The sequence below is a fragment of the Simochromis diagramma genome, unplaced genomic scaffold, assembly GCF_900408965.1.
Source record: "Simochromis diagramma unplaced genomic scaffold, fSimDia1.1 OVJJ01000026.1, whole genome shotgun sequence".
NCBI classification, from domain to species: Eukaryota; Metazoa; Chordata; class Actinopteri; order Cichliformes; family Cichlidae; genus Simochromis; species Simochromis diagramma.
The window spans coordinates 3,790,979-3,815,306 of record NW_024386985.1 but is presented as its reverse complement, the minus strand read 5'-3'; the positions used below and the strand labels follow the sequence as shown (position 1 = coordinate 3,815,306).

Sequence of the window (24,328 nt, the reverse complement as noted above, 5' to 3'; positions counted from 1 at the left end):
CATTTAATAGCCACCATTAAATCGCGTGACTTTCTGACAGCGTATTAAAGACAGCATCACACATGCGTGTTAATGACACGCAACAGTGGGATATAAATGCATGAGGAGTTAAAAGAGGTGAGTGGAACACAAATACTCAGGGTTTATGGTCACCTGATCCAAACTTAACTCTATGCTTCATCAAAAAGGAAAGTTTGAAGGCTAGTAGGTGTCTGCTTCCTGAATCCAAAGTGGGGGCTTGTTCCAGTGAAGAGGGGCCTGAAAACCGAAGGCTCTGCCTCCGATTGTATTTTTACAAATATCTACAAGCCACAAGTAAGCCTGCAGTCAAAGGGCAAAGATCTATGTTGGGATAATATGATGCTACATGATCATTCAGGACTTTGTATGTGAAGAGAAGACTTGACATTCAGTTCTGGATTTTAAAGAAACCAGTTTAGAGAAGGCAATATGAGAGAAATGGATCTCTCTTTCTCGGGCCTTTTAACACTTTTGTTGCACTGAAGGCTGAAGAAGGAGTTTGATATTTGATATTAAACATATTTATTTATCTGGAAGTTGATAACACTTGTGCCTGTTTGACTTAGTCTGAGAAAGGGCTAGCCTTGCCGTGTCCAAGATAACATTAGCACTCACTAGAGCCATTTTCACATAAAACTATATATCAGATTGTCAGTACAATACTACAAAGTCATTCTAATCTTTAATAGAGTGCACAAAGTGTTGATTTGGTTATTTGTCTAGAGATCTCACAGCCAGAAGTTGCAGGCAGTATCGTCATCGACTGGACTATTTCCAGTAATGGGAATATGTCTGATTTGTTTCTGGCTACGACAAACACAAAGCTTGGTTCACGTCAAGCGTCTTGTCCAGCTCAGCAAGAAAACAGGTTGGCACACATTTCTTACAAAAGTAAATGATTCCTTTAAACCAAATAGGGGCTGGGTGGTGGTGGACTCACAGCTGTTGTTGTACATTTCACAGGAGGAGATAAGCTCAAAGTCACACGGTGTCCGCCTTTTTCATAATGTACTTCAAATGAGGGAGGTCACTTTTTTATGGGAACCCTCTGTGACACAGTCGTCCAGCACAGATAAGAGTTAGCCGTGATAAAGAAAGCAACACGGTGCACCACTTTACTCAGTTTATCAAGGCAGAAATCAAAAGCTGTAATCTTAGAACTCTGTGTTAATGCAGATAAAGGTTGAAGTGAAGAAAATGGGAAAAAAAAAAAAAAAACTTAGCGACAAAGGTAATCAAACAAGAATTAATTCTAAAGTCTTTGGGCTGTAGAGTTTAACTGTTAAAAGCTGCAGTCATCATTACTGACAGCCACAAAGACCCTTCTGAAGTGGAAGCACATTGTTGTCTGAAAAGTAAAGGAGACACGCCTTCACCACTCCCCAGCAGAAAAATGTTTGAACACATCAGCTTGGCAGACGAGCATTATCAGCATTTCTGGGGAAGACACCACACCCACTGCTCAGTGCTGTTTGGACAAGCCTGAGGAATGCCCTGCTTTGTTTATGACTGACTGGCATTATTTTCTGCAGATCCTCTGTAATACATGAGACATAAAATAAAAACAAAAAAAAAAAAACAACTCCCCAAACTGCGAGTCTCACCCTGAACAGGGAGAAGGCTGATTTCTCTTATCTTCAAACTGTCCAGCACAAAGTGTGTACATTTTACCATTGTTGTGTTTCAGGTTCAGATTATGCAAGCTGTGCAGATCTGATGCTATTTCTCAGGTGAGCAGCAGTCTCATCAACACTGCTGTACAGTCAGGTGTAAAGTAAAGGCTACACTTTTTTTTTAATAATGCAATAACACATTTATTTAGTGTTCCAGCTCACTATTCCTCTTTGGCATTTTCTTAAATATGTTGTTTAACCTCATTATCCTATCTATACATGAGCAAATGCTTAATTTGATTAATGGGGGGGATGTGGCTCGTTCCTTGAAATCCAAACAATGAAATTCTGCACGTTTCAAAGTCATCTCGCTCAGCCAAGTCTGGCATAAGATCCAGCAGTTAATATGAGAAAATACATGCCGTGATCAGCTTAGCTGTGGGGAACTAGTTCGGCACGCTAGTTTTAATTTTGTGTGTTTATTTTCTGACAGTCTCAGTTTCAAATCAAGACTAAAACATTTTGTTTTGTACATATAAATTATGTCAGTTCTATAAATGATACCTGTATTTTGAAATTACTCTGTGAAACTTGACACATTCCGTTTGGTTACTTGTGGATAATGTGCACTTAACTAGGCAACATGCAAGTGAAACCTCTACTCATTTCTGGACGTTTCAGTCTCTTCTCATCCCAACACGTTAGATGCTTTTTGTCTGGTTTTATGTACAGTTAAATGCCTCCTCATGTTTTTATATTCAATATTCAAGTATATATGTGACCTCAAGGTTTTATCTAATGTTCATTATGTAAAGCAACAGATCTGAGATATTAAAATGTACTTAGACCCTACAAGAAAACCATTATTAGATAATTTCCACTCTATTTAATAAAGTAATTTCAGAGATAAATGAAGAATTTCTTTCAATGCTTTCAAAAGCTAGTCCGGTCAAATGTTAGTGTTGCATAAAGACGGGCCGACTTTTATAGGAAGTGAAGATTTTGTGCAACTTGTCTAGAGATGATCACAAAGGGGAACTATTATGCTAATTTCTTGGGGGTTATTGCAGTAGATTTGCATGATGCAGTGTTAAAAATAATTCAAATTTATCTTGTATTCAGCCTTGGGGCAGCCCCGGAGTTCATCCTGCATCTAAAATAAATAATTGTGGCCCTCTTCTTCCTCCTTTAAAGCCTTTCTTCCTTCTTAACGGCTGGTTTTTGAAAGAGGGTTTGAACAGCAGAATGGTGACTTTTTTTGTTTTGTTTTTTTTAAACGTAGAGCCAAAGCTCCACCTTGGTTTGAGACATCTGTACAGATTGTGTATGCTCTCATACTTACACAGGATTTCTCAGCCATATGAATATGAAGCTCGGGTGGCTGTTTATTGCAGTGATGTGAACTTCAAAGAAATTAACATTTTCAGAAAAAGTAAATTCAGTTGCTTTGAAAATGCAATGTGTACTTTGGTCCATGCTGCTTATCTTGACAGCAAGACCGCTTGCAAAAGAGATTAAGACTTCCTGGTTAAATAAAGATTAAAAAAGAAAAATCATTCAGGTATTTTTAAGTTGAGCATTCACCATTGAAACAATATACACATGACAGTAAATAAGTTTAGGTCCACTGAACCAAATACATCTAACTGACGTCTTAAACGTAAAGTAGTAAACGGGCACCAATGTAAGCACAAAGCCACAAGAAGTCTGATTCAAATTATGCTTTATTTGTTAGGTTTTTAAATGGAATAACATGAAGACTACATGAGCGTATTCAGGAGCCTGGCCCTGACGACATCCTACACAATAAATAGGAATAACATACTGGATGTTAAGTGTGCAGCAGAGTCTGCCTCTTACTCGCACAGAATGCCTGATGGTTCGGAGATTACCTCCATCATCACTTTCTCTTTAAGCTCCAGAGGCGGGGAGGGGGAAGGAGGTGCAAGTAGGACTGCACGCTTGGCTTCACCACAAACACACACACAAAAAAAAAAAAAAACACATCACACAGAGCGACAAGATTCCAGTCTTAAAAATATATAAACCAAATAATACCATGGATTCATGTAAAATGCTACACTACTATCTGTGCAGCTCCCATTCGTGTAAAAGTCTGACATGTGGCAAGTCATCCTCAAACAATTACTTAAAAATATGTTCTCTTTAGCTTTTAGAAGGAAAATCTGCAAATTTCACAAAGTAAACACTAGGAAAAAAAAAATTGTTGCGCAGCATGTCCTCAAGTAGTAAATCCCTATGGGTCATAAAAACAGGAAACATGAGATATTAAAAGAGAGAAATGCAGCACCAGACTGACCTTAACGCTGCCTAACTAACCAGGCGCATAAAACACAACAGCTCCCTTTTAAAAGTTTCCAACACTGATTGCATTCTCCTACTCAGAGCAAATAAAGCAATCAGGTCTGGCCTCAGAGTATAGAAACATACTGCCCACAACAAATCCCTATTCCTCGCAGCAGCGTGAATTCCCTAAAACTTCCCAAATCTTCGAGTCTCCCACTTGCTTCAGCATCTCATTACCTTCCCGTTCACCTCTTCCTCACTAATGCCCTCAGCGCTTTCAAAGTACAGTTTAGAGAGCACATACAATTTGCAGTACCTTCATTTCCCACATACTGTATTTCATCTGTATCCCAGTCAGTCCCGGTACAGTACTGTACCCAGTAAAGCTTCAGTCCTTCAGAAAACCTGAATTTAAGCCCTTTGTGTTGGTCCCATAAAAACAGCATCTCCCATCAGTCTATGCGATCAAAGAAACAAGAGCACAACATATGCAGGAAAAAAAAAAGAAAAAAAAGCTCATAATGTACACTTCTCCCTTTCATTATATCCTGTATAGTGGGACAAATGTTACCATTTACATCATTAATCAAGCAAAATGCAGAGACCATTAGAATCAAGAAGAAAAATGTTAACACTTGAAACTGGCAGTATCTTTCATTTGTTAATGTTTAAATGTCTATTTCACATAGAAATGACACCGACAAGTCTCTGATGCCCCAGAGGCCCAGCCTCCAGATACACGACGCTCATTTCAGTTTCCGTTGATCTCCATGGGACCTCCTTTAGGTATGAGGAGGCTCATCCTGCCTGCAGTGCTGGCTGCACTTTTGATCACCTCCATCCATCTGTGAAGAGCAGACATGCTACTGTAATCTGATGGATGAAGAACTGCACGGTTGGAGGAATCAACTGACCTGAATCAACTTACCTTTCAAAGGTGTACTCGCTCTCTGCTCTGAAAAAGTATACGTGAGACTTGAACTGAAGTTTGAAGACGTACTCCTTGTGAATGCTGTCCGATTCCTCGGGCGTGCTGACCGTGTAGCCGAGCAGTGGAAGGCTAGCCAGCGGGAAGTCGTCCTGCAAACGAGACATCGACAGACACCTCAGTGACGTGCTTTTACGTGGGCTCGATCTTTGTCACAGATCTATGAGGGCTGACCTGATGAGTCTTATAGAAGAACAAGCAGAAGTTGGTGAATACGACCCAGAGTTTCTGCCAACCGTTACTGTTCTTGAACTTCCTCAGGAGGTAACCCGAGAGCTGGTTCTACAGAGGAAAGAGGAGAAAGGAACAAGGTTAGACACTGATGATTGCTAAAATTTAAATGGATTTAATGCTGGAGTTTAACGTTTCATTCATGTGATCTGTAGATAATGCATGTTTGTGTGTTAATTCTAAGGGGAAAGAGTTAATGCATGCTGGCGCTCTGAAGGTGGAGTTTGATCTGTAGTAATTATAACAGTAGTTTTGTTTTGCTCATGCACGTCCATGTGATACACGGCCCCACTAACCCTGCGTTTCATCAACAAGTGGTTGTAAGTCGGCTGTTTTTGCTAATGTGCTTCTGCGTTAGCTGCCGAGAAGACTATTCATTCAGTTTGTTCAGCGTTACCGTGGTGATTTAACCAGGTAAAGAGAGACCTTCCTGGCACAGTAAACTCTGGCTTGCCGACACTCAGCCCTCAGCTCTGATTTGCATCTAAAAATTTGAAACCGCCACCATCTTAGTCCAACCGAGGAGAGATACAAGCATGAGCATATCAGTTCTTGCTTAAACTCTGATTCAGATTTTGATTTACAAAACCCAAACTTAAAAAACAAGCCATTTTTGCTTTCATGCTTCTGTTAAATTTTTATATAAATTCTATTCAGTACACTAAGGAGTCTACCCAACAGGGAGAATTAGCCGTGGAGCCGTTTTTCTTTCTGACACTTGGAGACGGAAATAAATATCTGGCATTTTTAAAATGCTAAAACACTTTTCTAGTTTTCCTGACCAAAGTGCTTAAAATTTCATTACCCAATGTGAGGCTCAAACAACCCTTGAATAAAGAGTCTCAAGCTCCACAGCCTGAGGTAGCCTGGCTCCTTCGCTCTGCTTCCAACTTTTCAATCTGGTATTTAAAATATATGCATTTTCCGTTCTTCATTATCTAAATGCTCGTGTTGCCTTCATTTTTGCGTGCTTTACTTCTAATAATTCTTCTATTTAACATTTGTTTTGGTAGGAAGATCCAAACTGAAATGGAGACTTGAATTTGTTTTGAATGCATCTCCTGGGACACAAAGTAGTAATTCTAGCAATAAATTGACAAATAAACACTTTAGATGTTTGTATTTCTTGGAATTCCACCATCAGTGTTCATCAATTCTCTCTTTATGACTTTAGGGAGGGAACACAGTCACTGTGTAGCTCAGTATTCTCTTTCGGGTCAGTGGATCGAGTACCTGGTTCATGCGGAGGTAATCAGTGAGAGAGAGGTTCTGGTTTCGGTACCAGCAAACATGTGTGATGGTATTTGGTCTTTGGCCCTGACCGAGGAGATAGCGAGGAGGAAGTTCTGGTGAGATAGCCGGAGAACCGAAGACTGGAGGAGGTTGAAGAGAGAGAGAGAGGCAGGGGAAATAAAAGGAACAAGAGGGTGCAGAAAAAAGTGTTAGCATGTTAGCTCTGAGAAGTGGAAAGAAGTGCATGTTAGGAAATCCTTCAGGTCTGTGGGGTGAAAAGCCAGTGTCAGAGGAAGGTTCTTACATGCACATAAAGAACAGAAGATGATCTATCAAGGAGAAATTGACTGTTAGAGCCTTAAAGAACTTAAAATGGAAAAACAAGGTGGAAAAAATGAGCATTTAAAAAGGCGTTAAAGGGTTCAGAAGAAAACAGAATGCAAAGCCATTTCCGCTCACTCCACTGATGCTGGTATGAAGATGGGAGGTTTGATGTACGTGCTGTTGGTGTGTGTCGTGTGCATGCTGGTGTATGTAAATGGCCGTGTTTGCATGTAATTTGGGGCAGGGGAGGAGTACCTCCACAGCCAGGCTGTGGTCAGACATAGACACACTGGTGTTGCGATGCCAGCACACATGCATGGTTGTGTTGGCACGGTGGTGCGTCTGCTTGTCCAGTGAAGTGCGGGAGGAGTTCATGTCATCCTCAGACTCCTGCTCCAGAGAAACCTCGTCGGACGACCCTAAGGGGGGGAGGATGGAGGACAGGAAGTTGTGTAGAGGAGAGGAGGGGGAGGGATTAACAGCACATTTGGGGTGTTTGTGTCCAAACTGGATTTTCTGCTCACTAAGCTGAGAAAAAACTCAAAATAGCCACAAAAACACATTTACACTCAAGGCTGTGTAGGTATCGAGTTTAAAAGAAAACTTACGGTTGGAGCGATCGCTGAGTCCAGGGTCAAGAAAGATGCTGGATTTCTCTTGAGACTTCTTGGCCATGTCGATAGCCAAGTTCAGATCCTCAATCCACTTTCCCATCTCCACTTTAGAGCTGAAATCACAAACAGACAAATTACGGCGTTGCGGACACATTTTTAGAGAGAACTGAGGATGATGTAACCCATTATTGGGATACTTCCAGTTTATTATAACAGGGTTCTTTGTTTTTGTGCTTTTGGCCTGAATTTGTACAGATTTTAAATCAAGACCATAAGAACTTTAGAGATGTAAGAATGTGGTGATGTGGCCAATGAAGTCTGACAGGCCAAAAATAACATAAGCCCCTTTACTTGGAGGAAAAACCCACCAAGTATTCAGACTACTATACTAACAAGGGCAGGTCAAGGCAAACCAGAAACATGACTCTTATACTGATGGAAGTTTACAGTGGATGGCTCAGGTAATGATGTTTATATTACAGTGAACACACATATTTATCACTCGTGCCAATAAAAAGAGCAGTATTTGACTGGATTCAGGCACCTGGCGTTTGCTGAAGGTTCACTTAGAACACCTGTTTGGATCTGCATTAGATTTACTTGCATTTATTTGATGTTTATTTGTGATGGTAATAATTACATGGGACTGTGGAAGTACATGATACACACAAATGTGCTGTTCACTGCATGCACAGTCACATGCCACTACTCCAACTTCTCCCCTTCCTAGTCTTACCTGGCAGCCACCACAATGGTCCTCTGAGCAGAGTAAATGGTGAAGCAGTGAGGCACCGACCATTCATTTTCACTTTCTTCTACCTATAAGCAGAAAAAGGAAACCATTAAAAGAAAGCAAAAATGCAAGCTAGATGGAGGAAACGGGTGAAATCCAAATAATGTTCTTCACCATGAATGGTTTCAGATCAGGAGCAGAAAGGGAGAACAAATGTAAAACGTCTGGAGTCACAGCGAGACCTGGGAAAGAGCCTCTACTGAAGCAGCTATGTGTCTGGAGGTAAACTGTGGTGGGGTCGTCTTATCTTTCATATCCTAATGATATCCATGTGTAAGTCAAAACACACATCACCATGCCCTGCTGATAGTTCACCCTTGTATTTATTTGTATAGAATTCTGAGTAGTTATGACAGGCAGAGGCCGACATGTCTGTGTGTCTTGAGTAAACACTGTATATTTAATTAAAAAAAAAAAAATGGATGTAGCCATTAAGACATCACCCATTGATTTGTGATCATTTTGGCAGTCACCACCTCAGTGTTTTGAACCTGTACAGATGATGGAGGGGTGGTACTGACTGAGAAACCAGCAGAAACTTGTCCATCACAAAGTCGTCACACTGAATTATTCTTCAAGTCTCAGTTAAAGTAAAATACCTGATAATTTAGTAAACATGTGTATTAGGTACACGGGAGTGTGTAATGCTGTCATAAGTGAGAAGCAGGCTCATTTTCTCAGATTTCTATGCAGCGTTACTTCTTTTTGGAATCAGAATCACTGCCCCCTGCTGGCCATTAGAAAGAAGGCAAGTTTAGGCTTTAAACATTGGCTTCATGTTTCAAAAGCTGAGGCTATTTCCATTTCTTTTTATATGCAGTCTACTAGTCTTGAGATGAGCTTTTCGCTTCGTCTACACGGGCATGGGAGGAAAGAAGGGTCGGGTTTGGGCATCCAAGCTGGCAGAGCTCAGAGGACTTACCGGTGCATCCAACACTATGAGCTGCAGCCAGGAGCAAAGCAGAGACATGTAAAGTTAGGAGACCCTCACCCTCCCTTCTCAACACTTTGTGTGTCAGAAGAATTGGAATACCTGATTATGAGATGTTAGCTTTTGTGTAAACCTAACTACAGAGTCTTATTGGGAGCTTTAATGGTTAAAAGGGGATGGCAGAGGTTAAGAGAAGAGACTGTAGACTCACTATCATGCCATGAAGGGGCAGCTGTCCATGGACTTTGAACTGATTGGTTGCTGTAACACCTTTGCTTGTGTAAAGGAGCATGTCAGAGAACTGAAAAGACATGAAGGCAAAGATTAAAAAACTGCTAACAATGATTAGAAGCTTTAGACGTTAAGTAGAAGTAGATTTTGTTTTTAACTAACCAGGAAAAACATCCTCTGCTGTAGCCCCTTTTTGGTGAGCTTGTACAAGCACCCCTCTCGAATGAACTCCTATAAAAAAATTAAAAAAGACAACCTTGTTAGATTGTATGCACTTATTTCCTGCACTTCGCTCTGTGCCACTGCACCCACCCTGCCTGGTGCAGTCAAGTTCTCGATGCCGATCAGGTCTCTCTGCAGCTCTGTGAGCTTCTGGAAATTCTCCAGCCGGATAAGACTGCTTTGAAGCTGAGTGGCTATCTCCGCCACTTCCTTCAGAGCCTCTGTATGGGAAGACAAATGAATAACCAGAAGATGATACATCGCAGACTTATCACATTCCTGCTACAGTGACGACCAAGTAAAGTGGAAATGATTTTCCACATGAATACAGTTTCCTTTGAAAGTTTTAATATTTCTCTTACACATTAATATATGATGTATTAATCTTGTCTCAAAGAATTATGAATAAAACTAGACCATTTCACTACAAACCTGCTGGTGATAACACTGAATCTAAGATTGGAAATATACTGAAGCATTTCCAGATTAATAGCGTTAGTCGTAGCGTTTTCAGTGGGAGAAACGTTTGTCACTCATCCAAGCGTCTTTAGTGTCAGCTGACTGCAGCTTTCCCCACCTTATTCAATTCAATTTTATTTATATAGTGCCAAATCACAACAAAAGTCGCCTCAAGGCGCTTCATAGATACAGAGAAAAACCCAACAATCATATGACCCCCTATGAGCAAGCACTTTGGCAGTGGGAAGGAAAAACTCCCTTTTAACAGGAAGAAACCTCCAGCAGAACCAGGCTCAGGGAGGGGCGGCCATCTGCTGCGACCGGTTGGGGTGAGAGAAGGAAGAAAGGATAAAAGACATGCTGTGGAAGAGAGACAGACATTTATAACAGATATGATTCAATGCAGAGAGGTCTATTAATACATAGTGAGTGAGAAAGGTGACTGGAAAGGAAAAACTCAATGCATCATGGGAATCCACCAGCAGCCTACGTCTATTGCAGCATAACTAAGGGAGGATCCAGGGTCACCTGGTCCAACCCTAACTATATGCTTTAGCAAAAAGGAAAGTTTTAAGCCTAATCTTAAAAGTAGAGATAGTGTCTGTCTCCTGAATCCAAACTGGAAGCTGGTTCCACAGAAGAGGGGCCTGAAAACTGAAGGCTCTCCCTCCCATTCTACTTTTAAATACTCTAGGAACAACAAGTAGAGCGAGAGAGAAGTGCTCTAATAGGGTGATATGGTACTACAAGGTCATTAAGATAAGATGGGGCCTGATTATTTAAGACCTTGTATGTGAGGAGCAGGATTTTGAATTCAATTCTGGATTTAACAGGAAGCCAATGAAGGGAATCCAATACAGGAGAAATCTGCTCTCTCTTTCCAGTCCCTGTCAGTACTCTTGCTGCAGCATTTTGGATTAACTGAAGGCTTTTCAGTTTTTTGGACATCCTGATAATAATGAATTACAGTCGTCCAGCCTGGAAGTAATAAATGCATGAACTAGTTTTTCAGCATCACTCCGAGACAGGATATTTCTAACTTTAGAGATGTTGCGCAAATGGAAGAAAGCAGTCTTACATATTTGTTTAATATGTGCGTTGAAGGACACGTCCTGGTCAAAAATGACTCCAAGGTTCCTCACAGCGTTACTGGAGGCCAAGGTAATGCCATCCAGAGTAAGAATCTGGTTAGATACCATATTTCTAAGATTTTTCAGGGCCGAGTACAATAACCTCAGTTTGATCTGAATTAAGAAGCAGAAAGTTAGCGGCCATCCAGGTCTTTATGTCTTTAAGACATTCCTGCAGTTTAACTAATTGGTGTGTGTTATCTGGCTTCATGGACAGATAGAGCTGGGTGTCATCTGCATAGCAGTGAAAATTTATGCTATGTCTTCTAATGATGCTGCCTAGGGGAAGCATGTATAATGTAAACAGAATTGGTCCTAGCACTGAACCCTGTGGAACTCCATAATTAACCTCAGTGTGTGAAGAGGACTCTTCATTTACATGCACAAACTGGAGTCTATTAGATAGACATGATACAAACCACTGCAGTGCAGTACCTGTAATACCTACAGCATGTTCTAATCGCTCTAATAGGATATTATGGTCGACAGTATCGAATGCTGCACTGAGGTCTAGCAGGACAAGCACAGAGATGAGTCCACTGTCAGAGGCCATAAGAAGATCATTTGTAACCTTCACTAAAGCTATTTCTGTGCTGTGATGAGCTCTGAAACCTGACTGAAACTCTTCAAATAAACCATTCCTCTGCAGATGATCTGTTAGCTGTGTGACAACTACTCTTTCAAGGATTATAAACTGTACATTTTCATAATGCATATTATACAAATGTACTACATATTATATAATGCATATGTAGTGAATAAACTTGTGAATACTTGATTGGGTGAAAGTAAGCGGTCTTCACCAGAGGGACAATGTGCTCTTGCTGCATGCTACCATTTGCAGTTCCCTTGCTTACTACTAGTTGATGCATTCAAATGTTACAAAAGGACTGATGCTGTGAGATGGTGGGGTATTATCATCACCGTCATGACGTAAAAGAAGCTTTAGAAAACTCACCCTTGCAGTCGTCATAATCGCGGTGGGCAGGGGAATAATGCTTGCACAGTCTCTCCAGGATTAGCTTGTAGTGCATTAGTCGCTGGATGGGCTTGAGCAGGAATGTGTTGAGGGGCAGGTAGCAGACCTTCTGCAATTCAAACTCTTTGTAGACCGTCTCCAGCTTCTTCAGCCTCTTGGAGGCCTTCTCCAGCTCTGTTAACACTTCATCGTGTTTCTGTAGATAACTGGTGAATTCCTGGAGACCAAACGAGACTCTGGTCACTCTGTTTGTCAGCCAATTGTGAAAGAATAAACAAACATGTTAAACTGACTGAAGTTGTCCTACCTTAAGGGCACACATGTTCTTCAGCATCACGTCGCCAATCCTCTGGTAGTCTCCTTTCACATGAGCATTTGAACGCCCCTCCCTTAGGAAAAACAAACAAAAACATGTACGGAGTTTCTTATCAGTGAAGCTCCTGCCTGATGAGATGGTGTTTCTCTCACTCTCAAACACAGAACTTTTTAAATTGCAATGACGTCACTCCCCAGTTACGAAATCCAACTTCCAAGGTACATTGAACACCCACAACCAGAAGCACCTACCAGAGAGCCAGTCTCTGGTCCAATTCCTTCAGGAAACCTCGGTGGAACTCGTAGATGGGGTCGATGTTGGAGAACAGGAGGGTCATCAGGCCTTCGGGCATGGCGTTTTCTTTGATCACAGCACTACGGAACCACTGGGAATAGCCAAACGCAAAAGTCCCGTTAGTACATGGGTGTGAATGAAAACGGCAAGTCTGGTTTAACGCTTGCTGATGCTGAAGAAAAGTGTCCCAACTCTTCTTCACAGCGTCTTTCCCAAAAGCAAATCTCGTCTCTAGGCAGTTATTTAGGCAGCAATTCTGAAGGAGGATAAACTTTAAGTCTCAGTAACCATGAAAATACACTGCATGTGTTGAATCCCCAGTGAAACCTGATTGCAAAAAATTCAAGTTTAGTAAAATTTGCAAAGTTTGCATGTGCAAAGTTTCATCACAGCTTCATTAACCATCAATCCAAAGCACTGCTCACGCCACCAGAGCCCTGAACAAAGGCCATGCTAATTCACACTATGCTAGAAAAAGTACATGTTGACTACAAGCATAAATGCCTTTAAGGGGAGCAGTGTTACAACACATCTGGCTTTCTGAGATTTCATTCTGATGCCAGTGTCCGTCTCTCTCTCTCGTCATATATTGGTACAGAATTAAAAGCATGAGGATATTATTCCAAAACTTGACATTCAACCTATGAAAGCACCTGACGCTGACTCACTATACATTAAGGAGAAATGGGAAAGTGAGTGTGTTTGTAAGATTAGCCAAAACTATTCTACAAACAATGGTATGGCATTTAAAATAGAAGGCCTTTTATTTCTTTATTGGACTTCAGAAAATATAAATTATAGGGTTTGATGCCAGTTTCGCATCTTAAGGACTGAAGGCTGAATTACCCAGTAATATAAAAACCCCAAGAAAAACATCCAAAACAATTAGCATCATCAATATGCACACTGAGTTAAACTCAATTTTACACATGGAATCACTGCATGTGCATGTAATATGCAAAATAATATCATGTTAATAGAAGTTCATACATGCATGACACAGCAGAACTGCACAATTTCAGATTGATTACCCATTTTTGCTCCTACAGCTTTTGTTTATATATTTTTTATTGATTTTGTCCAAATGTCCTTAAAGTTTCAAAAGAAAAACTTACCACAGTGATGACCTCGAGGTCCTTCAGGTATGTTCGCTCTGTGGTCAGAATCTCTTTGGCAATGAAATAGGCCTTATCGGTGGGATATCGCTGCGGTGAGAGACATCAGTTAACACTCGTGCTGTCAAAAAGAAAACTCAAAACTTTTAAGCAAAACTAACTTTCCCTCCACTGAAGAAACAAACAAAAAACAAAACAAACAGAGCCCCCCCCCCCCCAAAAAAAACCTCCCATCCCATTGTTAATTAGAGGGACTGACTGAGTGAGTGAGTGTGTACTCTGTGCTTTAGGGTTGTGAGGCAGGTTGTTGGAAGGATTGGCATGTAAGAGGTGTACCTTCCTCCTGCCTTCCTCCTCCTCCTCTAGCCTGGCATTGCTGCCCACCTCGCTCAGGATGGGGCTTTGCAGGGGCGATGGGGTCTGGCCCGGCAGGCTGAGGTTCGACATCTGGAAGGAGGGCGACAGGCAGAGGGGACCTTTGGAGGCGACGGGGGAGAGCTGAGGGCTGTCCACCACTGAATCTGTGGAAGAGGGAAAATTAAAATTATAAAATGCTCATCTTTATATCACCTTATATTGTGTCAGATTTCAGTAAAAGGATAAAAACAAAGACGGGTTAAAAAACTAATTATACAGATTAAACATGAGCTTTTCAGGGCAGAGCTTAAGACAACCAAGACCTCTGCGTGTAGTTGACCTCCTTCAGAAACTGTATGCAACTATTAAAATTGATCTTCATCCAAACCATTTTTTCACCCCTAAATTATCTCATTTCCTATTAAAGAAAAAAAACAAAAAACAAAGCCACAGATTCTAACAAATCCAAGTTCATCACACACAAGCCACAAATAAAGGGAAGGCAACAAAGGCAAGTAATAGTTCCCACATTTTCCCCCTCCTGCCCTGGCTTCAAACGCCCTCTACGAGGAAGACAAACAGTAAGCTACACAGGCTCGATTCACGGCAGAGAACCGGCTCTGCTGCTTTTGTTCTGCACAGAAAATCAGGAGACAAAACAAGCAGATGAAACGCCAGGTCATTATCTTAACCGAGTCATGGGTCACCACAGCTGTTCTTCCACTTCTATTAGAGAGGGAAGGGGGGGGGGAGGAGAGAAGAAAAAAAAAAAAAAAAAAAAAAAAAAAAAAAAAAAAAAAAAAAAAGACAGCTCCACGACTCACTACTCGACCCGGAAATAATTGCTCATGCAAAGAGTTATCAGGAATGCGGCCTGTCTGGAGGGCAAACAGTTGTTTATAGTTTATTTGAAGTGCCCCCACCACAGGGACTGACACGAGGGGAGGAGAGGGAGCGGACATCGGGCTCCACAGCGGGAGGATGGGGGGGTTTGCTGTGGAATGACTTGGCACAAGGCCCGTCCAAACAGAGAGCGCGAGCACACACACACTCTCACTCAGCTGGAATTAGGTTGAGGAATCTTGTGTACAAGTCCGACCCAACCCCCAACAGCATGTGCGTCTGTTGCCTCAAATATGACGGAAAACTGCTGTATATCGAATTCTTCCTCTAATAACGTTAGCAGGATCCCTGGAGTGTCATGCGATACACTCGGAACACACCAGGGAGTGGTGTCAGTGTAGGATATTAATGAGTCAATGCAAACGTTTTGGCTGAATGACAGATTTGTGCGCAATAAAAAACTGATTTGTAGTTGTTCCTGCAACTAAAACACCGTCAGGATACAGCAGCAGATATATTATATGCAACATACATAAACTTCATCCTCCACGTTCTTGACCATTAAGCTAATATCCAACACCAAAAGGGTTTGTGTTCCACCATTACTACTCCTTTGAGTTTAATCTGCAACTTTAAAGAATTTTAAGTCTGACATTCATGGTACCCAAAAGTGATTACTTTATTCTTTAAAGTAAAAACATACAAAACATTAAGTACAGGCTGTTTATGATTAGTAAAAATATACATGTTCAGGATTAAGGTGTGATTACTTTGTGTCTAAGTGCAGGTTAGCTGGTTATAATTGTCAGCTAGTCGTTAATGAAAACTTTAGTTAAGTGGGAAGAATCACATGGTAGAAAAAAATAAAAATAAAGAGCCATCAAGACAAATCCTTCAGATCAGAAAACTCTGAAGCAAAATACGATTTCTCCATGGTGACACAGAAACACCCGTCCACACCCGTGACTGCAGAGTCTGCAGAAACACTTTGGGTGTGTTTTGCCCATCCTTCAAAATGACAATGAGGACAGATGAGATTTATCCATCTGGTGTCTACTGATTACAAAAAGTAAAGACAAAAAAAAAAAAAAAAAAAAAAAAAAAAAAAAAACTTCATTGAGATGCAAGTGCTGCACACAAAAAAGGCGTTTCTCTAAAATGTACAGAAAAATCAAGTAGAATTGAGTTTGGGCACATTAAAGAGATGAAAATCAAAGCTTGTATCATCGTCATCTTAGTTGGGTTAAATGTAGAATCAGCCCTTACAAATCCTTACACCAGATATATCTCAGTCGAGCAAACATTACAGAGAAATATTCTGTCCACACTGATGTGTTAATAACCCGACATGCCTGGATTTTTCCTATAAAATTACTTAGAAATGTGCAAAAAAAAAAAAAAAAAAAAAAACAAAAAAAAAACTGTTTCCTAAAAAAGTTATCAAAAGGATTTCCTGTAAGTTTTTTAGGTCTGATCAAATGTTTGAAAAGGTGCTTCATTGCTCTGCTTTCATTTGTTAATCAAGAAGTTTAAAACACTAAAGCCTTACATACAAACAGGTGATACATTCATTCTGTAGAAAGTGGTGCTAACGGCGCACTTAATGGCTCATCAGTACACCGTTTACATTCTTTTTTTTCATGTTGAGCTGAGTTAAAATGTTAGCTGGTGTTGGCTTTGTAAAAATATAATTATATAGACATTCTAAACCTATCAAAACAAAAGAAAACTACCACAGCTGGGGATTTTGGGATGTGGACAATGCTGACTTTCGCCAGCAGGTGGCAGCGAGGTACAAGAGGGGCAGGCAAAAAAAAAAAAAAGGAAAAAAAAAAAAAAAGGCTTAATGGCATGCCCTGTGTTTTTTTTGTTGTTTTTTTTTTGTTTTTTTTAAAAGGGGGGCTTTAATATTCATTTGAACAGGGACTAATATTAGTTTCATTTTACAACCCTGAGATTAGACACAGATTACCATCTACCAGAAAACCCTACACTGCCCAGTAAGTGCCAGATATTATTTTTAAAAACCAAACAAGTAGTTAAGAAGTTAAATGCTTGTTAAGTACTTTAAGTACATTTAGCTCATTTTTATTCCAACCTGTAGGTCAGGACAGAATTTTTTTTTTAAAAAGTAGAAAATTATTAAAAATTCTGCATTACTTACAAGCTTAAATTATCTGAAACCATCATCTCAAGTGATCAACTTTACACACAGAAGAATAACTTTTCCATTAAACACTCACTATTCAAGTGGAAGGTAATTTGGATAACTTGTCCTATGCTAATGCGTACATTAGCGTTTTAACAAGAGTCATGTTGTGTCTTAAAAAGATAAAGCTTCCAAAATAAATGCTTTTTTCCAAAATGCATTTCAATATTTTCTCTTAAAAGGCTAAATGTTACAGAGAAGACAACTGTAAAAGAGAGATGGCATTCGAGGCTCTCGTAAAAATAAGAGCCAAATTCCAAGAGAAGATAGGAATGATGTTAAAAATAAAAGAACCTCCTCAACCAGACAAGGCAGGAAATAAAAACTAAGATTATAGCACTGCCTGCAACTAAAGTTGTGTATGGGGAAGGTCAAAGTGAAATGATGTGGTGTCTTCACTGAGAAGCCTCAAAGTTCAGGTGATGGCGATGATGATGAAGAAGAAGAACCCATCTTTTTCAACAACTACAAACATCTTTTAAGTGCTGGTTAAATGGTGAAATGTGCCGAATTATGCTTCAGTAGGAAATCTGCCATGTAGCCAAAAACTCCTCTTAACCTTTCACATAACCAGACGTGCACCTCTTGAGAAATGCAGCCCGCAGAGACTGATGTGGAAGGTTATGGTGTAGGGTTAAGAGGGGTTTCCGGTTACCACACAGATTTCCCGCTGAAGCATAATTCAGGTAATATAATGTTATCTCTACATTTGGACAGCCCTAGACTGTCTTCAAGTGCTTTACATTTTAACATGTGGGGATCCAGAGGGGTCTGCTAGTGTCAGAGCCTGCAGATTGTGACACTGCAGGAGGAACCCCTCGATTCCACTGTTCCCCGTCAAAGGATTGCTATAAAATAGGTTCTGCTCAGGGGGAAGGACGCTGTCAGAGCCCCAGTCGGAGTCTGAATCTGAGCTACCGTTCCCTGAACCCTCTGTGGCAGTGGGCGGGTAGCTGAGCTGCTCCAGCTGCTCCACCAGGTCACTGAACTGCACCGCGGAGCTGCTCTCCGAGCGCACAGAGTACGCTGGGAAGTTGACCATGGAGCTGGCCTCCGACTGGATGTCAGACCCAGGCAGGCGAAGCGAGGAGGTGTCAGCTCCTCCGTAGCCCACTGACATGGACTCCCCTGCAGAGCTGAGCCCCAGGTTATCCAAGGAGCTGCACTCTGAGCGGTTGTTAACCAAAGAACTAGTCTCAGAGTGACCTACAATACTGTCAGGGAAGGGATTGGGGTTCCCATTCAGATCTTCAATTCCCACACTAAAGAGCCGTTTTTTGCTAAGCTCAAGTTCCTCCATTAAATCAAAGTTATCTACTTTATCCTCCAGCCCATAAGAGTAGGCCTCAACACCCCCGGCATAGAAGGAAATCTCAGTGGGATCGTCATCAATGAACTCCTCAGTAACCTGCAGTGGTGAGCTGGACAATGAGAACATGGGGTTCTGTTTAGTACGCAAAAGCTCCGCCTCAAAAGCCTCAGGTGTAAAAAACCCCGTCCTCTTCCCTCCACCCCACTTGGCCCCACGCTCATTATCCTCATTGCCATTTTTGGAGGGCTGTGACTGAGCGGTGCCACTCTCTGAACACACAAACAAGGGGCTGCAGTGTCCTGCTGCCTGATTGCTGGGGGCACCTTGAAAAGCGTAGGGTGACGGGGAAGTAGGCTTGATGGGCTCTTCCTTCGGAGGGCTGGGGGGTCTGGTGGCTTGCAGAGGGGACTGAAGCTGCTGCTGCTGAGAAGGTGCTGGAGACTGACTCAGTGCGGTCAAAGGCTGGGGCTGAGGTTGGCGTTCTGTTAGCGGGAAAACGCTAGGGATGTGCATTGACTGGAAAGTCACGGCTGCGGAGGAAGACGAGCCCGGGAACCTGAGACTGTCATTGAATGAAAAGCTCTGAAAAAAAAACAAAGCAACACAGAAGAGAGACACAAATAAATAAATAAATAAATAAATAAAAAACCAGAGAGGACAGCAGAAAGAGATAAAGGGAGAAAAAGATCTGTGTTAGCTTATCCATTAAACACAAATCTATGGCTGTATTATCACCACATGTTGCAGTATTTACCTGTTTTGGCACATCGGTTGCGAGGGATCGAGCCGACATTCTTACTTTACTGTTCCTTCTGAAAGAAAATAAGATCTCCATGTCATCTTGTAACAATTACCGTTATGATTTTATGCAGATTTTTCTTCCAGTGGATGCTTAAGAAGAATTAGAAAGAAACAGCTTCTCTTTGTGTTAAATTGTGTGTCTAAACAAACACGCATACCTCTGGTAAGGGGTCCGCTTTGCTCCATTTTCCCTGACATATTCCACAAGCTGCTTCTGGGTCCTTCCACTGGCAGAAAGAGTTTAAATTAAACCACTTCAATGTACTAAACCAGTAACAGTGACACATGGCATTATTTTTATGTCTTTAGTCAATACCTGTATCTGAAAGAGGAGCCTCTAGTGAAAAGGACAGCTTTGGATTTGGGCTGTGGGTGATCAAACAGTCGGAAGAATGAGTGGTACTCAACGCAGATCTTCCAGAAGACTTTGCACTGGTCTCGACTGCCCATCAAAAATTCAAGAGTGTCCTGATGGGGGCCCTAAAACAAAGATTAATAAGAAGCAGAATGCATACAGCCATCTGGTCTCAGTCTATATGAAATCTAAGATTGAAGGACACTGATAACACTTACATGGACTTCTGGGTGAAGCTTGATCAGGAAACGTTTTCTTTTGAAGCTCAGTTTGCGAATCTTGGACCAATTGAAGGTATTTATTTTTGTGTGGCCCTGAGAGAGAAATACAGGTGGAATAAAAGACAGACACAATCATCAGTAACACTGTTAGGCTATATGCACAAGGAAGACATTTGGATTTAGAGCAGCAGTCACCTGAAAAACCTGCAGGCCCATGTGAGCGACAGAGAGGTTGATCTTGGTGCCTTCGCGATCAGCTGCTGGGTGGAAGCGGACGCCGTACATTTCCAGTTTACGGGCGATCTCTAGGATCTGGAAGTCTGATTCAGCAGGAGTCTGCCCCCTGGTATCAACAACATAACAGAAGTTATTAATACTCACTGTAACAGCAGGTCCTCTACGTGCTGTTCTTACAGTGCACAGGTGGAAGGGTTCCTCTCAGTGGTCCACTGACAGGTTCAGATTTATGTGCACATAAATAAACCCTTTTTTTGGCTCTACGTTCTGTGTAACGTGCTGGCTTTATACACAGTAGATTTAACAAAAAGGAGAAAGAGATACTATGATGGGCCTAATGTAGAGTAGGGCCCGTCACAGATTTGTTTCCTGCCAAATTCAGTAAATAAAAATTACTGATGTGTTTCAGTGAAGGAACTGAGACCTCCCAAATAATTGCATTAGCACTGAACAAGCTAGATGCCAATTACAGCCCATTATGGCTTGTTTAGCACAAAGACAATGCGTCTGTTAATCATAGTCTGTGCTTACACTACAGATTACAGCCAAGCAGCTCAATCGCATTTGTTACAACAAAATTGGGAGATGAGAAAAAAAAATAAAAAATAAAAAATTTCAGCGCATTGTCAATAGAATCACAGTCACCGACTCAGCCGTGACGCTGTAATTCAATCCAAATGTACAATTTTGATCAGGCGGAAGTAAAACTGTAAATGTCAAATTTACTGATATGAATGTGAAGTCGTTTTGTGTTAACAATGTTCCCACGTAGTTTCAGTCCTTGGGAACACCATTTTTAGCTTTCTGGCTGTTACCGATTAAACTTGGGTGTTTAAAATACAAAGCCTATTGCCAGAGGGCTTAAAACGCTGCTTTTTAAAAATCTTCCCATCCGTGTAGTGAAATGATTAAAAAAAATAAATCATTTTGTAGTATTTCATGTAGTGTTTGTAATTTAGCAACCTTGAGTTGCTCTAGATCACTTGTATAAAAACACACCAACATGTCACTTTACGGTCTTGTGATTCACATCTTCCCGTAATCAAATTAACTATCTACCCCATTAATTTATTAAATTATTTCTCATCAAGTTGGGCAATAATCATCTACGGCATTCAAAGTGTTTGGTTTAACACTACACTATAAATACGTACAGTTAAAGAATAAAAAATAAAGTTACCACATAAAATTGAAACCGAGCACGACAGCATGAACTTTAGAGCGAGCAGCGCGACCTTAAATCCCTTATAATTTCGAGGATTTTAGTTATCTAAAAATGGTGTGATTACAACCAAACAGCATGTTAGAAAGACATATCCATCCAATCATCACAGTCTTCTAATTTTGTTCATCTGTTAAGCAGTTAAATCTCCTTAGGGCCCTCCCCTGCCCTACTGGCCTTATGGCTAATAGACCGGCCAGAGCAAAGGATTAGGCCAGGGAGCTCGTTGCTTGTGCTTCCACGCTGGCAACCAAGGGAAGATTAGCAAAAGTCTTTAGAGCTGCCTAACACACTGTGTTGAAAAGAGTCCCCATTGGCCACAGGATAGCACTGCTTTAGCATGGGAGCCAATGGTGGGAAAAGTGGAGTGAGAGGTTTTGTAACACGCTGAAAACTGGGAAAAACCCTCACTGTGGTTTGTTTAGCAAGAACACTCAATAGTCACACTTCATTGACCTCATTACAGTAAACCGTGTTAAACATCATTAAAAGAAAAAAGAAAAAAAAAAGTGCACTGCGCCTGGGTGCTAAAGTTTCAAGATCAGTTTTCAGGAAATGATTATTTATTCGAGCTCATCCAGAAACAAACACCTGAACAAATAAACATGTTGAATAAGTCTCCAGCATCTTCCTACATAAGGGTCTTATTTCTTTATAGTCGTACAAGGCTGGTTGAGGGCGGTCACACTAACAAATTGTTTTCACACATGAATTTTGAGCTATTTTGGGCAAATATGCGTTTCTTTTTTCTCCTCCCCACATTTACTAGTGGCACACAGCAGGAACTGGCATGCTTGAGAGGAGTTTGCACTGCTGGAAATACTCTGTGGGGCTGTCTGGGTAACGCATGCAGCAGGGACAACATGATTCCCAAACGTAGCAGTGAAGCCTCAAACATGCTCCTCTATCAGATGTTTTGTAGAAAAGTGCAGGGCTACAGTGCAGTGGAAGAATGGCTACAGACAGCCAAACATGAGTAATCACGTGGGATGGTTTTATGTAAAGCTTAGGAAGTGACATTTAAACACATTTTTATGCCCAAATAGCTGGAACCCATTTAGAGAACGGGACAAAATAACCAAGAAACTTTATACTCAACATGCTGGAGTGTTTAGTCAAATGCTGAACACTCACAGTGACTCTTTTCAGAATGGTTTAGGCATGTCTGAATAAAACCAGGGAGACACAGTAATGCAGAAACTCAGATGTCTGAAAGAAGCAACACTTAACAGGCTGATGCGGGTGTTACAGTTTCCACATCAGCGAGGGACCACTTCTGTCTGAGTGACGTCAATGTAGTCATCAAGCAGAGAGCGCAAGGCTCCGTCTGCACGCTCCGTCTTTAGGCAGACTTGGAAAGAGACAATACAACATAATGACTGCTTGCCTGTGGTGACTGCAGCTGTCTGTTTGCAGCTGAGTATAACCCCTGCCTGTCAAACCAACAAGGCTATGCATCCCATGTCTTACATAGGCCAATGGTACATTCCATACAAGATGCATCTGGATTTTTGGGGCTCACTGCTTTGGTTTTGTTTACTTTGCAGAAATGCGTTTCACAAACAGTCACACAGCCTTGATGCGGATTCTGCAACATGTGCTGCAGACAGCACAGAGCGCATTATAAAAACACAGCCAGAGTCCATCTGCTGGAAAAAATTGTGCGATAACAGGCTTGCACAAAGCATACTTCTCAGCATGTTTCAATATTAGAACACGTACACGCTGATAACGACAACATGTGTCGCCAGCGGTGAGCCATGATCACCGACTGCTGGGTTGAAGCAGGGGGAAAGGAGCTAAAATGGCTCGTTTCAGATAGACGATCGACTGTAGGGTAACCCAGTACAAGATAAAAGAAACAAAACCTTTTTGCTGTGACTCATGCAAAGCTCCACAAGAAGAAAAGGTCTAAATAAATGACCCAGTACTACAGTACGTGCTGTGTGTGTGCACTTTTAAGAGGAAAAGCTAAAATCATTTGTTTAATCTGAAGCTTGCATCTCATCTGCCAGTGAAATAAACCCGTGCTATTTTTCATCTACCAGTATGAAAATTCAGCTTCTTATCATCCATACCAATCATGGTATCACAGTGATCATTTGCATTTCCCCTGCATCCTCACTGCAGGCCAATCTAACAAACCCACAATATGATGGCAATGCCTGGAAGAGACTTCGATGTCACAGTTAACTTGTTTCAAATCGCCTCAACATGTGGTCATCTGGAGAAAATAATGAATTGCATTTATTCTCAGAAGTGCACAGTCAGCAGCTGCAACAGAACAATCTGCAGGCGGCTGGTCTACCGTGAAAGTCGCTACATGACCGTCTGAAGAAGCTGAAAGTCTGGCTGACTTTAATTTTGGTAATGACATCAGGAACAAGGCTCGCATCCCTGTTTACGTTTACAGGTCAGATTCAAGTATTCTGAGTGCGCGAGGAATGCGAGAAAGGAAAGCAGCCATAAACCGAACTACAGGAGTCAGACTGTTAAAGCAATTTGGAAAAGAGGGAGAAAGATTTCACTTAGACAAAACTTACAGGTGCCTGCGATGGAGCTCCATGATCCGTTCTTGTACTTTCTCTTGGTAAGGTAACAGCTTGTTTATCCTCAGGTATTCCCTGTCTGCTGTGTCATCGTAGTCGCCGATCTCCGCTGTGATTTATGGAGAGAAAGCGAAGAGAGACTACGCTCATTTCAGGTTTTAACAGATTGTTTCTATTCTTTTGTGACCTGTAGATTTGCTGTTACTTTAGATTATAGCTCACAAATGATTCCCTACACAATTTGCTGCAAATTACCATAAGAATTGCTTTTTGAATCTAGACATTTGCGCTTTCTCATCTGGTCTCTTAATACCGTTTTACCATTTTTAAAGACCTTTAAGAGGAGGTATAACACACTGAACCCTGGGATTTTTAATTTTTTAATTTTTTTTATTTATTTTTTTTACAGAGTATAAGAAAA

The 24,328-nt window shown here is 41.2% G+C and overlaps 1 protein-coding gene and 1 long non-coding RNA gene across 3 annotated transcripts in view; one reads left to right on the top strand and one right to left on the bottom strand.

Annotated features, from left to right (window-relative positions):
* Positions 1-3,340: 3,340 nt before the first annotated feature.
* farp2 (FERM, RhoGEF and pleckstrin domain protein 2) overlaps positions 3,341-24,328 on the bottom strand; it is a 32,306-nt gene continuing 11,318 nt past the window's right edge. Inside the window, exons 7-27 of one of the 2 annotated variants that reach the window (XM_040040583.1) lie at positions 23,902-24,016; positions 20,095-20,242; positions 19,897-19,992; positions 19,640-19,803; positions 19,482-19,550; positions 19,277-19,334; positions 18,846-19,104; positions 14,138-14,322; positions 13,802-13,891; positions 12,644-12,777; positions 12,384-12,465; positions 12,056-12,293; positions 9,599-9,729; positions 9,449-9,517; positions 9,267-9,356; positions 8,068-8,150; positions 7,326-7,444; positions 6,973-7,136; positions 5,104-5,211; positions 4,870-5,021; positions 3,341-4,786 (exon numbers count right to left, since the gene is read on the bottom strand). In XM_040040583.1, the coding sequence (XP_039896517.1) occupies positions 4,693-4,786; positions 4,870-5,021; positions 5,104-5,211; positions 6,973-7,136; positions 7,326-7,444; positions 8,068-8,150; positions 9,267-9,356; positions 9,449-9,517; positions 9,599-9,729; positions 12,056-12,293; positions 12,384-12,465; positions 12,644-12,777; positions 13,802-13,891; positions 14,138-14,322; positions 18,846-19,104; positions 19,277-19,334; positions 19,482-19,550; positions 19,640-19,803; positions 19,897-19,992; positions 20,095-20,242; positions 23,902-24,016 (2,648 nt within the window). In that variant the 3' untranslated portion in view covers positions 3,341-4,692. The remainder of the gene's footprint in view (positions 4,787-4,869; positions 5,022-5,103; positions 5,212-6,972; positions 7,137-7,325; positions 7,445-8,067; positions 8,151-9,266; positions 9,357-9,448; positions 9,518-9,598; positions 9,730-12,055; positions 12,294-12,383; positions 12,466-12,643; positions 12,778-13,801; positions 13,892-14,137; positions 14,323-18,845; positions 19,105-19,276; positions 19,335-19,481; positions 19,551-19,639; positions 19,804-19,896; positions 19,993-20,094; positions 20,243-23,901; positions 24,017-24,328) is intronic. The other variant, XM_040040584.1, reaches the window with a different exon arrangement.
* Positions 5,127-9,529, top strand: LOC120738970. The gene is made up of 2 exons (XR_005697086.1): positions 5,127-5,240; positions 8,254-9,529. It is a non-coding gene; the product is annotated as an uncharacterized LOC120738970 (long non-coding RNA).